Below are 13,549 nucleotides of genomic sequence, written 5' to 3'. Positions count from 1 at the left end.
TAATATCAGTAATGAAGGTCACTGGCATAGTTGAATAGAGCAGAGCCATCGTTAATGTTATTAGTAGCACTGTCTCTGCTAGTTTGAATGTCTGCTGTAAAAAAGGCCTGTTATAACAGCAAGGGGACAACTTCAGTACTAGAAAACACCACAACTGAATGTGGCTGAATGAACTGCCAGCTACCCTTCACCTTTCAAAGAGTCAACTTCACTCTAAAGAAGAGACTTGGGACTATGATAGGAAGCTTTAAACCTCCTTCACTTCTTTACTGCAAGTCCACACCGCTTCTAATGAAAACTCTCGCCTTCCTTCACACAGTTGTCCGGGGCGCAGTGCAGAGAGGGTAACTGGTTCTGTAGGTTCATGCTTGTTTGGATTTTTTTAATTCATTTTTACTCCAAATTTATTTGCTTTTCTTTTAAATGTCAGTTTGTTCAGTTGGCTTTATGCTCTTCACTGTGTTAACTATTTTCAGTTCATAACTGTGCGTTCTGTAAAACTGGCTTTTGGAAAATTGAAGCATATATCTGTGCCAACTTTGTGAACACCGTCTAACCTTCAGTAAAAAACATAAATGGCGACATTCAGCCCGGCCTATCACAGCGTTCTGGAGCTCGGTGTTTTGTGGGAGGAGGGGCTCTGACTGACAATCTGTTGTGTGCAGTAAGGATTTTGACAATCTTTCTGTCTTTACTTTTTCTCTCTCTCTAGGGGGCCCTCGTCCATCGAGTTTTCGCCCAGCTCTCGGTGCTATCTCAGTCAAAGGCCTGTCCACTCCTCCCTGCAGCTCTGCTGGCCTGTTCCAGCCGTTACAGTGTGGGGAGGCCATGATAAGGTTATCAGACAGTGTCCACCTCCAAGGCTGACGCTGAAAGAGTCTGCAGGCCTCAGATTTCACCCCCCTGCTCCCACTCACTCTGACTTCTCACTCAGCATATCCCCTCTCCTGTCATCCCTTCCCTCAGCTTCTGCACGTCCAACTTCTGGACCTGCAGCTGGCTGTTTGTCAGCCACAAAGGCTCTCTGTATGTACGGCCATGTTTGAGTGTGTGATGTGATGTAGACATTAGGCCACACCCACAAAGCTTAGTCATTTTCTGTAGGCAAAACTCAAGATCGTCTTCAGTGATTGCTTTCACTGCGCTCTGGTAACTTTTTCAACAAGTGGCTTTGATAAAAGGTTTGCCTGTGACTGTCACACGACTGCACAAGCATTACTTTTTTAACATGCGACTCTGAAAACGCTCAGATGTACAATAATGTCGGCCAGTGGTTCCCAAACTTTTTGACTTGTGACCCCAAAGTTATTAGGATTCTGTACCAAATTTCATGGGATTTCATCCTATAGTCATCAAGACATTTCACTTAAAGCCAAGTATGCTAACCTGCTACTGGCCGAGTCAGTGTATCACCAAAGTCAATCAGATGGATTCATCCTCTCGGGATCATGAATGTCAGTTCAAAAAGTCTTGGCAATCCATCAACACTTGTTGAGATATTTCAGTCTGAACCAAAGCGGTGGGCCAACCAGCTGCTCAAAGACTGCAATAAAAAAACCTCAGAGGATGTCTGAAGAAATAAATCTAATTTCAAGTAGCATAAATGTTTTTGTTTCTTTCTGCTTTCAGAGGCCTTTTATCATCTAATGAACCTTCAGATTTAACTTGTGACCCACTGGAGGGGACAAGACCCCCAGGTTGGAAACCACTGCAGTACACTGTCTGCTCGCAATGATGTTGCCTTCAAATCTTCTTGCGGCTTTGCATTGCTAAGCATGCACAATTAATAAATGAAAAAAAAAAACAATAAATTAGCATTCATTGGTAAGCAATAGCAACAGTGTCTTTTGGAAAAGTTCATCTTTGCTGCATTTTTCGTTTGCTTTTATCAGACAGTTTTAGCAGGGAAACAGACAGAGAAGGGGATGGCATGTGGTTCCTGGGATACCACTCACCATGTGGCTCACATCCAAGACCGCTGGGCACTGAGGACCAACCACCCAGTATCAGCACTTACCACTGCTGACATGGCACGCCAGACAGGCACGTCGATAAATTAATCTTTTGCAAAAAAAATAAAATGCATTTTGTGAGGAATGAATGTAAACAGGGCCTTAACTGGCTGCCATACACAATTTAGAAACTAAACTTAAAATAACTTCCCAGGCTCCCACTCGCAACCAGCACCTGTGTTGTGAGGCCTACTTTGTGAAATAGATTAAATCCCAGAAGAAGCAAACCACAGAATACACCCCCCTCTGCCCCCCATCACTCTCGTTGACATTCTGTGGGCGTGGTCTCCTGTACACGTCATCACCGCACTTTATCTATGGGAGGGCAGGCCGTGCTGCACCACAACACAGTGTCACTGGCAATCAAAAAGTATGACACCCATACGCTGCGTGACAACAGCGGATGTGATCATGCAGTATCTTCCTGTGTCCAGTCACGCAGAGGAAATCTGCTGACAGGTTCTTTTCCTTTTTGGATTAATCTGTCTGTTTTAAAAGCAGATGTGAGTGATGTGATCACTTGCTTGCCATTCTGACACCACAAACAGGAAGCAATTCTGTAGCTTCCCTGTGGTTATAATTAGGACAGTCCAAGCTTTTCTGTTGATTAATTGATGCTCCTATACTCATCATTCATCTTATTTCTTCATTTCCAATCACTTTCAAAGGCCAGATTTTTTTTCTCAATGATATTTTATTACATCTAATATCCATGTTTATATTCTTTTTTAAAATTACACTGAAATCATTTGTGAAATAATAAATAGTCTTTTTATATCTTACATGTTCTGTGAGTGTGTGTACCTCCTACAGATTTGTAAGCTCCACCTTTTCTGGCCTCTTTTCTCCACTGCTATGACACCTGAATGATCTTTATTCTGTTAAAAACATACCCTGAATTCACAATTCAAGCTTGCAATATTTGTGTTAGTTCTCTTTCCACTCTTGTTCTCAAATCTTGCCTTTATACGTGTGTGTTCTGATTTTATGGAAAGCACACAACATGCGGCTCTGTCCAATGCAAGCTTAGGAAGGAGAGGAATGGGCTGTTTCAAATGGTGTGATAAACACTGGGAAACATGACAGAAGCGTCATTTGAATATTAAATTGCTGAAACAGCCGGCGAGGAATCAGATTAAAGGTAGAAGCAGGAAGAACAAAGAGCGACTCTTCGTGCTGCAGATGTAAAAGTGATTTTTTGGGGGGTTGTTTATCTACAAACAAGAGCCAGTTGGAGAGACATGTTGCGACATAGGGTCTATTTAGTGACAGATATCTTACCACAGTAATCACAGGCAGAGAATGGGGATCTCCCACCCTGTCTTCCATGAATGTGTCATTTATGCCTCAGGTGTGTTGAGCCAGCCTTCTATCCTGCAGCATTTCCACAGTACCGGCCGCAGATCATTTGCATAGAACCAATTTGCAAGACAAATTTCAGCTCTGCACTCCATTTCTTTGCCAGATATGTGAGTGTGTGTGTCTGTATTTTGGATTTGGTGTGCTGGTTTTAAGACACAGAACTGAGTGTTGATTCTTTCATTTGTTGGTTGCTCCTTGCTGGATGGGGCAGATTTGGTCTGTTTCTGGTATCAGATTCTGCTGTTACTCCACTGTTCAGGCAGCAGCTTGCACACACGTTATGGATATCTGACAGAGTGCTCTCTGGCTGTTCACAGGTGACGCTCAGAGAGAGGTGAACAGTTGGGAAGAAAATCAAGTCAATTTGGCAGCACACCTTTGCAAATGAACAAGAGCTGAATAGCCACAAAACACTTTCAGCACAGTCCTCATCTGCTGCATCGTCAGACATCTGTGTTGAAAAATCAAAAAGAAAGCTTTTCACACTCATGCACCTGTACACCAGTGAGGGAATATTTCAGGTGCATGTCGACCTGCACGCTTTCTTCAATTTCTCCTGTTTTGCCCCAGGCTACACCCTCGGCACCGCCCCTCCCCTTTCAGGACCCATGTCCTGTTTGTTTAGTCCCACCCAAGATGATCCTCTTGCTCTCTCTCTCTCTCTCTCTATGTCTCTCTCTCTCTTTTCTTTTGGTTACCTGTGCAGGATTTTGATTTGCTCTGCCTCCTCACACCAGGATGCAGCCGCTGCTGCAGCACGTCTAACTGTTGTGGAGGTTCATGGCGGACCCTGTTGCCCTGGCAGTATCAGCACATTTTGCATAAAGACCTCAGATTTGTTTACCAGACAGTAAGCCTTCACGTCTCCTCTCTTCCCTGCACAGACACTGATTTCTGCAGCACCGACTCCCCCAGAACCAGCACAGGTGAATCCACTACAAGTTGTGATCCCATCTTTTATTTTTACATGATCTTCATGATACGTGTCATCTTAAATCCCATTTAGGGATTTGTCCATGCAGCTGAAATAATGTGCTGTCATCCTGATGTTACATCAGCAGTGGGTCTTATATACACTACCGTTCAAAAGTTTGGGGTCACTTAGAAATTTCCTTATTTTTGAAAGAAAAGCACTGTTTTTGTCAATGAAGATAACTTAAAACTAATTAGAAATACACTCTATACATTGCTAATGTGGTAAATGACTATTCTAGCTGTTTGTTCAGGGTAAAAGGGATTTTGAATAAGGAAGGCTATCACTGCATTTTGCAACGCCATGCCATACCCTCTGGACAATGCTTGATTGGAGCTAATTTCATCCTACAACAGGACAATGACCCACACAACACCTCCAAATTGTGCAAGAACTATTGAGAGAAGAAGCAGGCAGCTGGTATTCTATCTGTAATGGAGTGGCCATCACAGTCACCAGATCTAAACCCCATTGAGCTGTTGTGGGAGCAGTTTGACCGTATGGTACGCAAGAAGTGCCCATCCAGCCAATCCAACTTGTTGGAGGGGCTTCTAGAAGCTCAACAAATTAACAGCTAGAATGCCAAAGGTCTGCAATGCTGTAATTGCTGCAAATGGAGGATTCTTTGACGAAAGCAAAGTTTGAGGGAAAAAAATATTATTTCAAATACAAATCATTATTTCTAACCTTGTCAATGTCTTGACTATATTTTCTATTCATATTACAACTCATGGTGATAAATAAGTGTGACTTTTCATTGAAAACACAAAATTGCCTGGGTGACCCCAAACTTTTGAGTGTATCTTTAATTCTTCTTTTTTTGACCAGACTTCATCTAGTCATCCAGTCAGATTTAAAAGGCCGAGGTGATGATCTGATTTGCCCCAAGCAGCTTAATGTCCTAACAGGTTTGGTGTTTGAGGAAGGTGGTGAGTCTTCACTAGAGCCACCATTTGTTTGTTGAGGTAAATCCAACAGGCTGGCTGGGTGTGGTGACAGTTGACTAAGTAATCAATCCATTTCCACTGCCTCTTATGAATCCCTAGTCGCACTGTAAAGGCCAAGCAGCTACATGGCATGTATGCGAGGGTGTGTGGCCAAAATTCATTATAGTCTAGCTGACAGTGCAATTCTGATATTTACTTCGATTAAACGGCTGGTTTCGCTTCCCTTATAACAACGTGGACGCTGCAGAGCATCAAGCAGAATTAAAGTATCTCAGTGAGCTTTCTGTCGTCTGCTTTCGAAGCGACTGTCAGGAATGAACAGCTCTCTGGCCTCGGATTTGCATGGTGTTCCAGGAGTGTTATTTGAATGCATGATTACTCCATTATACACTATCTCTGGTCCCGCAAGAGATTTTCACCTGAGGCTGCAGTCACATTATCTTACATCCTGCTCCGACTGGAAAGTGACTCAGAAAGACACACAGAAAGAGCCGAACAGGGACGAAAAGTGTGTTTAAAGTGCTCGTTGTGTCAGCTTAAGCAAAACCACGCGCATGTATTTTACCTTCCAGCTAGAAAGGATTGTATATCGTGTCTCAATTTGAACAGCAGAACGGAACAGCCAAAGATTTTCCAACTCAGTTAACCCTTTATTTCAGCTGGCAGCATTTTAACTCACACACAGCCAATATACACTCGCTCAAGCACAGTTTAAATAAATTATATGAAATAGAAAATAACGTTCTTGTTGTTTTTTTGTTTTTTTGGTCAAAATTGGAATATATATATGTATGACATCAGCACATCTCCCATTCATCTGTATGCAAACACACCTGTGAAAGATGATAACTTCCAGTATATTAACTGATACATCTGAATCAACTTCAGTTAGAATATGATTTCACAGTTTCCTCATTCTGATACTTTCTCTGTAAAGGCTATCGTAAGCGTATCAGACACCTGGATCGCATCAAAATCAGCGCGTTGTTCGGATGTAAATGTGCTCGTTCGGCCTTCACTTCATGCCGTGCTGGCTCTCGTGGTGCCTTCGGAGGTCCACTTTACGTTGGAAGCCCTTTGAACAAATGTCACATCCAAACGGTTTGAAGCCTGTGTGCTTCCTGCTGTGGGTGATCAGGTTGGAGCTTTGGCTGAATGCCTTACCACACACTTGGCATTTGTGGGGCTTCTCACCTACAAAATACAACACACACGCACAAACAAACAGTGAGGAATCTACACAATCAAATCTGGGATCATTTGCTGGAATAAGTTGAAGTTTCCTTTGCACTGCTTCTGGAGAAGCAGGTTCGTCATCCGTGGTGCCAAGTGTTTTTACCAGAAGGCTAAAGTTTGCATGGATATCTACGGGTGAAGAATTGCGCCATTGTTCAGATTTGTCAAACATTTATTGGCAACAAATGTGAACAGCATAGAGTTCCTTTTACAGAGCCCTGCGTGAAGCAGGAAAACCAGATATGCAAATCCACAGCACATTTGTTTAAGTTTCTTTTTCTGATTTATCAGTAGTCATAGAACTCCTGGAAACAACTCCTGCATGCTCCCACCTGGAAAGCAGGTGACTATAGCAGGGGGAGCCACGGACATCCTCTATTTCTGATAAAAACGATGGCCACCTAAACTATCTGCATACTGTGACTTACCGGTGTGAATGTACGTGTGTTTCTTCATATCAGACTTCTGGTGGAACCTCTTGCCGCAGTACTGGCAGGGGTAAGGCCTTGTGTCTGAGTGGATGAGCAGGTGCGTGGAGAGGGTGGAGGAGCGCTTGAATGACTTGCCACACATTTTACACTCAAAGCTTTTTTCCTGATCAAAGACAAAAGAATAAAATGTGTTATGCAAACATCAACAGATGAGCGGGGTGTCAGAGAGGTCGAGCTTTAAAGGTCATTTTTAAATAATCTCACCACAAGGTCATACCACATGATCTTCATCAGCCAATAGAGTTTGCTTGGATTTTTTTTCCTGCGTTTGAAGCTCAATTTTGGGCTCAGAAAATAAAAAAATTTGAACATCTGCAATTCCGTAACAACTCGACAAACTCCCTGTGCTGTCGAAGATCATGTGACAATCAAACTTCCACAGCAGCTATTAAATAGACCTTGAGGTGAGATTATTTGTGTTTTTTATTCAGTTATACACTATAAAACCTAATCCTGGGATTTAGTAAAATCAACTTCAATTCATGTCAATCTATAAAACATTACCATTCTGTCAATATGACTGAATAATTGTAGACTGAACTTAATGTCAGAACTTTATCAATTTTCTTTTCTGATGTTTAATCAAGTTAACTCATTAACTAATGGACGAACATCGCATTTAACTCAGAACTAGGTCAGGTAAGTGTTCATTTTAAGACAGTGGGGAAACTGACGATTGGTTCACTCATCATTAGGAGTATTAGTCAGACTGCAAACATGTGCTATAATGAACTCCACAGACAGAAAACAACCCCAATGATGTCATAGTGATGTCACCAAGGTCATTTCAGCTTGGGCACAGAGAAGACAGATTTTCTAACATCAGTCAGTCTCAACAGATGTGACCTTTTGCCAGGCAGTATTATGTACTAATGAAAACTGCTGCATTATGGGAAGTGCAGGAACTTTGCTGGCTTACAAGGGACAAATCCTGAATACTGTTTTACGTTTTTTTTTTTTAATCTGTCACTCACAAGTCCCCAAACTTGTATCCAACTAAACTGAAGTATCGTCTAATATTTTATACCATTTAGAGTCACTGATATACCTGAGAGTGGACGTTCATGTGTTGCTCCAGACTGACAGCGTGGCCGAAGGTTTTTCTGCAGATGTTGCAGCCAAAAGGTCTGGTTCCACTGTGCGACCTCCTGACGTGGACCTCCAGTCCGTGGGGCGTTGAGAACACCTAAAACACAGTTAGTCCTTTAATGGAGGTGGCTGACAACAGAGAAGTGACACCTCTTTACGATACATGTACATTTTCATTTGGCCTTGATGAGGCGGCTTGACGAGAAGTCTCTCAACAAGAATCTTAACCACAGATTGAGCTGAACCGTTGTGGTTTGGGCGTGAGGCGGACGTGGTGCGCACCTTTTCGCAGGTGATACAGTGGAAGGTGTTGGAGGTGGGGGAGTAGTGTGTGCTGCAGTCCAGAGGCTGAGGCTGTGCACTGCTGCCCGTGTGGCTGCCATACAGGTTGCTGGCGTGCTGCAGCACCGCATGGCTGAAACTCATTTGACGGAGCTCGAAGGAGGAAGGCAGCGGCTCCCAGGCGTACGTGGGCTTGTAGTAAGGGGGGAATCCTGCCATGTGAGGCTCTGAGGGTGCACGCATACAGACACACACAAAAAAATTACATCAATGATTCATGGTTAAACTGTAGATGTAGCAGGGAAAGATGGACATTAACACACTGGCTGCTCACCGTTTATGTAGTATGACTGTGTGGGAGCCACAGGGGGTCTGCTTGGCTCTGGGTGAGCAGGTAAGGGGCTTTCAGGCTCGGCCTTCTCCTTTTCAAGCAGGCGGTCTTCCTGAGGGTAACACTGTCCCTCCGACCCGGGTCCGTCCGAGGAGTCTGTGCTCTCAGCCTCTGTTGGGACCTCTACAAATCCACCACAAAAAAGAGCGTGACTCATTCAAGAAGACGACTCTGAGCTCTGTGTGATTAGACAGCAAGTCAGTATTCTAGAAAAACAAAACCCTCAAGTTGCTCTAAGAGGACTTTTTGTTTAAAGTGGGAAACACCTTGAACCTTGACATGCTGAACTGGGGACAGATATCTGAGTTTGTTAATATTATACAGATGGTTAATGCGTGTCCGTTTAAAAATCTGCCTGCTAATCGAAAATCATGCAAATGTTTCAAACGCAGCAGCGGCGTTAAAGCAACGACACGAGGCAGCAGAAATAGAAGATTAATTTAATCGCTGTAACCGTCGCCTCCCTCAGATCACTCACATTCAGATAATAATCTTTTTTTTTTCTTTTCTTTTCTTTTCTTTTCTCAGCTCTCACCTGTAGTGACGGGGGCCTTCGGCTCCTCTTCATACGATCGGTGAACATTATATGACGTCCACCTTTTGTTTTTCACCAGAAATGACCGGGGCATGTCGATCCTGCACCAAAAAATAAATAAACGCATAAAAAAAATGTTAGTGACACAATAACGCTGAAAAGTATTTTGGAATAAATCGTGGATGTCAGTGAAGTGCCCTATTTTCTCCTGTCAGCACAAGAGTTTAAGTCTAATATCTTTTACTTTTAAATTTAATTGACAGGCGGTCTTTAATTATAGCTGGGTTACTCTGTTGTAATTGAATTTATTCTAATCTTAAACACATATTAAACTCTCGCGCTAATTGAGCAGCAGAAATTATTTTCCTCCTCTTCTTCGTCAAACAGGCCTCCACACATAAAGTTCAATTAGCACATTTTACATATTTTACAAGTTTAAACTCTTCTGTCACTGCTGAAAAAGTTATAAAAGTCGGTAAAAGTTTCACTCCAGCTGGGTTTACGCTTTATTTCACTGTCAGCAGACACTCACCGTTAACTGAAAAAGGTTCCCGTCGAAATTAGACTTGCACTCGAGGCCTGATAATGATAATAATAAGAATAATTCCCTTCTTCTTCGGATGTGAAGCGGAGGAAAACGCGTCGCAAAATCCTTTCCTAAAAGTCAGAAAAGCAAAGCAGCGTAAAACCATCACACTTGTTGCTCTTTCTTTTTCTCCCCTCCCTGATTTTCAATCAGATAATTCCGCAGGGGAATCTGACTGTGGTTTCAACCAATGAAAGGCCAACCTGCAGGTGGCAATTTGCGTAAACACACACACACACACACACACACACACACACAGGGCCTTTGCTGTCGCAGGAACAGTTATACAAAACAGCCAGCGGTCCGGGGAGACAGAGTGTCAGGGTTAAAGGCTCAAATTCAACTTCACTGACACATTTTTCAAGCAGAGTATTTCAGGATCATTTACGCGCAATTAGCGCTGATCTGAGAACGACGCCACAATTAAAAACAAACTTTGGTATTGACATTCGTATACATTTCAGTTAAAAAAAAAGTCACAGATTTTCAACAGAATTTCAAGAGCAACAACAACAAAAAAAGATTGAAAAAGAAAAATCATCCGAGCGAATATTTCCACCTCACAATGTTTGATTTACAGGATTTACTCGAAGTAGCCCACGATGTGTGTACGGCTGTGTTGTGTGTAAGATCTTATGAGACTGTAGCACCTCAATATCACACACCAAAACACACACCAAACCAGTCTGGGAGATGAGGACTGATGACGCTGTGTTCAATGAAGCATACTGTTACTCAGACATGACAGATTTCCTCACAGGATGCTTAATGTCACTCATGTGGGCTGCAGAGTGGAAGGGTAGCGGGTGAAATGACACATATCAGGCAGTTCAATATTGGTTTTTTTTAATACTATTTCAGAAAATAATGACAGCTTGTCAAATCCTGTTTTAAACAAATCATGGAGTTCAGGAGTCAAGAAATATTTTCAGCAGTGGAAGCGGGATGCGGGAAGAAGTGCAAGAGCGACATCTTGTGGACAGAGTGTGTATCCTAAATCTTGACACTTCAATTGGTGTTAGGCGTGTGTGTGTGAGTGTGTGTGTGTATTGTGCACTGAAAATGACATTTGTCACTATATAATGTATATATAATATAATATAACATGACATATATAAAATATAACAATAATAATATAATATTTCAAAGACGTCTGTATCCAGAAGCAAGTACCTGGCATGTTAGCTTATGATATTAGCTTAATTGCTTGATTATGAATAATTATGCTGGTATGGACCAATGAAGATTCAGCCTTACCTTTTAAATTACTTCCATATTAAAGTTCAAAAGGAGCCATAAAGAACAAACTACAACATTTGTGTTACTTATATTACTGTTTGTGAAGGTCTGAAACTGTAGCTGCTATGACTTTCACTGCCCACAGAAAGAGCATGCAACTCCTGCAGGACTAGAGTCTGCAGGCCTGAAACGAGGATGTATAAATACAGACACACATAGCAGAGCAGTGGACAAACTGTGCCTGAATGGAGTTGATATTGTCTGTTATGAGGTCAGTTAAAGTCATGAGGGCCTCTGAAACTTGCCTTTGCCTGTGTGTTTATTGTTCTGCTCTGTTTGTGATTCTATTTGTTCTTGTTTTACCCTTTTTCCAGAGGTAAGTGTTGTTGTAGAAGAGCACACATGCTCAGCCAACTATACCCTGTCGTTTTCAATTAAGTTAACTTTCTGTATTGATGCAAAACCAATTTTAATTGTACACTGGCACTTGTGCAATGACAATAACGTTAAAGCCAATCTATTCATTTTACACTGTACGATATCACCCGAGCGACCTCAGTGGAACAGTTTGACCTGCTTCACTAATTAACTTTTGGCTCTTGAAGTTCCATTTTGCTCTTATGTTGTTGACTTTGTAAAACTTTCTGCTAATCAATCATCAATCAAATGCATTAGCACCCTTAAAATCCTAAATGAGTGAGCCAAACCAAATATATCAGTGCTCTGTTTCACATTGTCAGGCCAGCTGCTTAATCAGAGTAGTTTTCATAGGAAGAGACTGTGGGTCATTTTGACAATAATGCAATATCATCATATTATCTGATGTTACATGTACTCAGAATGTAAACACTTGTCCAGCTTTAACGTTGGTTTGGAGTGTATGGAAGGCCATTTCTGCCAGGAAAAAAGATGACAATGTCAGGAATGGCAAAAAAATAAATAAAATAGATAAATAAATAAATGTGTGGTAAGTCACAATTCTGAGATGTAAGTTTTGACTTTTTATGTGAAATAATAATATGCAATAATCATTACTTATCTAATCAAAATTATGACGTTATAAGTTAGAATTTTGACTTTTTACATCAAAGTTGTGAAATTTGTTAAGCAGGGCTCCAGAATTACTTTTTTCAATAATAGCACTGGTATAACGACAACAACAACAACAACAATAATAATAATTATAATAATAACAATAACACTATTCAATTTCAGGAGCACCAGCACAAAATTTAAGAAAGGCACTGAAATCAGCATTTCCATCACAAATTACGGAAAAAACTATATTCTGTTTTATTTTAAAGGAAAAATGGAGATTGCTATTGCCTTGCTATTGCTATTTCTATCCATGCTGCCTGTAACACCGAATTTCCCCAGCTGGGGAATAATAAAATTTATCTTATCGTATCTGAAAAGAGGGAGTGCTTAAAGAAAAAGCCATTTTCCATGTTTTAAAGGGGGGCTTCAGTGCCGCAAACCAGAAATTATATATATAAAAAAAAATTAATTTGAAAAAAATGTAGCTCTTTAAATAGTGTTAAAACTGCAGTGTTTCCTCTTTCTTGCTGGGATACAGGCTGTATGTGTATTAAGTGTACAAGTATTTGTGATGGGAAACAGAGTTTGTCATGCTTTTCCTCCACTTATTATCAAATGTGTCAGTCCAGTATTAAGTTCCCTGTGATGCTGACTTCATCGCACAAAAAAACATTGAGGCGTTTTACCAAAAGTTTTTCAAGTGTCCCACTGAATTATTATTACTGTCAGTGGACGGTGACAACTTGTGATTTGATTATGGCTCTTGATAATCTTGAGATGATCTGACAACTAGAGCTTTGGTCTAAGATATGGAGGTTTGGCAATTTGTACTACCTCAGGGGAGAGAGAGAGAGAGTGAGAGAGCTGATGTGGACAAGATGTTGTTTATCAATTAAGTGTATGAACGACACTGCAGCCAAGATTCTCGACTAACAATGACAGAATGACAGCTGAGTCATATGGACGGGCCGAACGCAGGTTGAATGCACATCAGAAGGTCTGCAGTATTATGTCTCTACAAAATAGCTTTATCATCACTATCCTGCATTCTTATAAAATATGATAATCTAGTCATGGGTCACCTCTATCGCCCCTCCCCAGGTGCTGTTTCACTCTGTCGTCTTCTCGTTGGTGGTGGGAATTGGATCTCAGAGTTACAAACTCCTGATGAGGAAGTGGATTCAAAGCAGACTTTTCTTTTTGACCGTGGTGTCCCACCATGGTAAAATATTACCAGCAGACACACTGTTCCCTGTGTTGATAAGCAATGATGATTTTTAAAACAAACAAACAAACAAACAAAAAAAAACAAATACATGGGGGACAGAATTGCAAGTCGCACTGGCAACCTGAGTTAAAAGATTTAGT

The 13,549-nt window shown here is 41.4% G+C and overlaps 1 protein-coding gene across 1 annotated transcript; it reads right to left on the bottom strand.

Annotated features, from left to right (window-relative positions):
* Positions 1-5,931: 5,931 nt before the first annotated feature.
* On the bottom strand, positions 5,932-10,506 carry gfi1b (growth factor independent 1B transcription repressor). Its single transcript, XM_041960511.1, has 7 exons — positions 9,851-10,506; positions 9,319-9,419; positions 8,727-8,906; positions 8,393-8,619; positions 8,070-8,207; positions 6,959-7,124; positions 5,932-6,488 (listed from the first exon to the last, which is right to left on the bottom strand). Exons 2-7 carry the CDS (start codon positions 9,410-9,412, stop codon positions 6,310-6,312), a joined length of 984 nt encoding a protein of 327 aa, XP_041816445.1. The 5' UTR covers positions 9,413-9,419; positions 9,851-10,506; the 3' UTR covers positions 5,932-6,309.
* Positions 10,507-13,549: the final 3,043 nt, after the last annotated feature.

Source organism: Chelmon rostratus, chromosome 19 (assembly GCF_017976325.1).
Source record: "Chelmon rostratus isolate fCheRos1 chromosome 19, fCheRos1.pri, whole genome shotgun sequence".
NCBI lineage: Eukaryota > Metazoa > Chordata > Actinopteri > Chaetodontiformes > Chaetodontidae > Chelmon > Chelmon rostratus.
This window is presented reverse-complemented; position numbering and strand designations above follow the sequence as displayed.

Coding starts and splice junctions, on each gene's coding strand:
- gfi1b (XM_041960511.1), bottom strand. CDS start 9,412: ATGCCCCGGTCATTTCTGGTGAAAAACAAAAGGTGGACGTCATATAAT. Junction 8,208..8,392: donor ACTGTATCACCTGCGAAAAG/GTGCGCACCACG, acceptor ACTGTGTTTTAG/GTGTTCTCAACGCCCCACGG. Junction 6,489..6,958: donor ACACACGTACATTCACACCG/GTAAGTCACAGT, acceptor TGTATTTTGTAG/GTGAGAAGCCCCACAAATGC.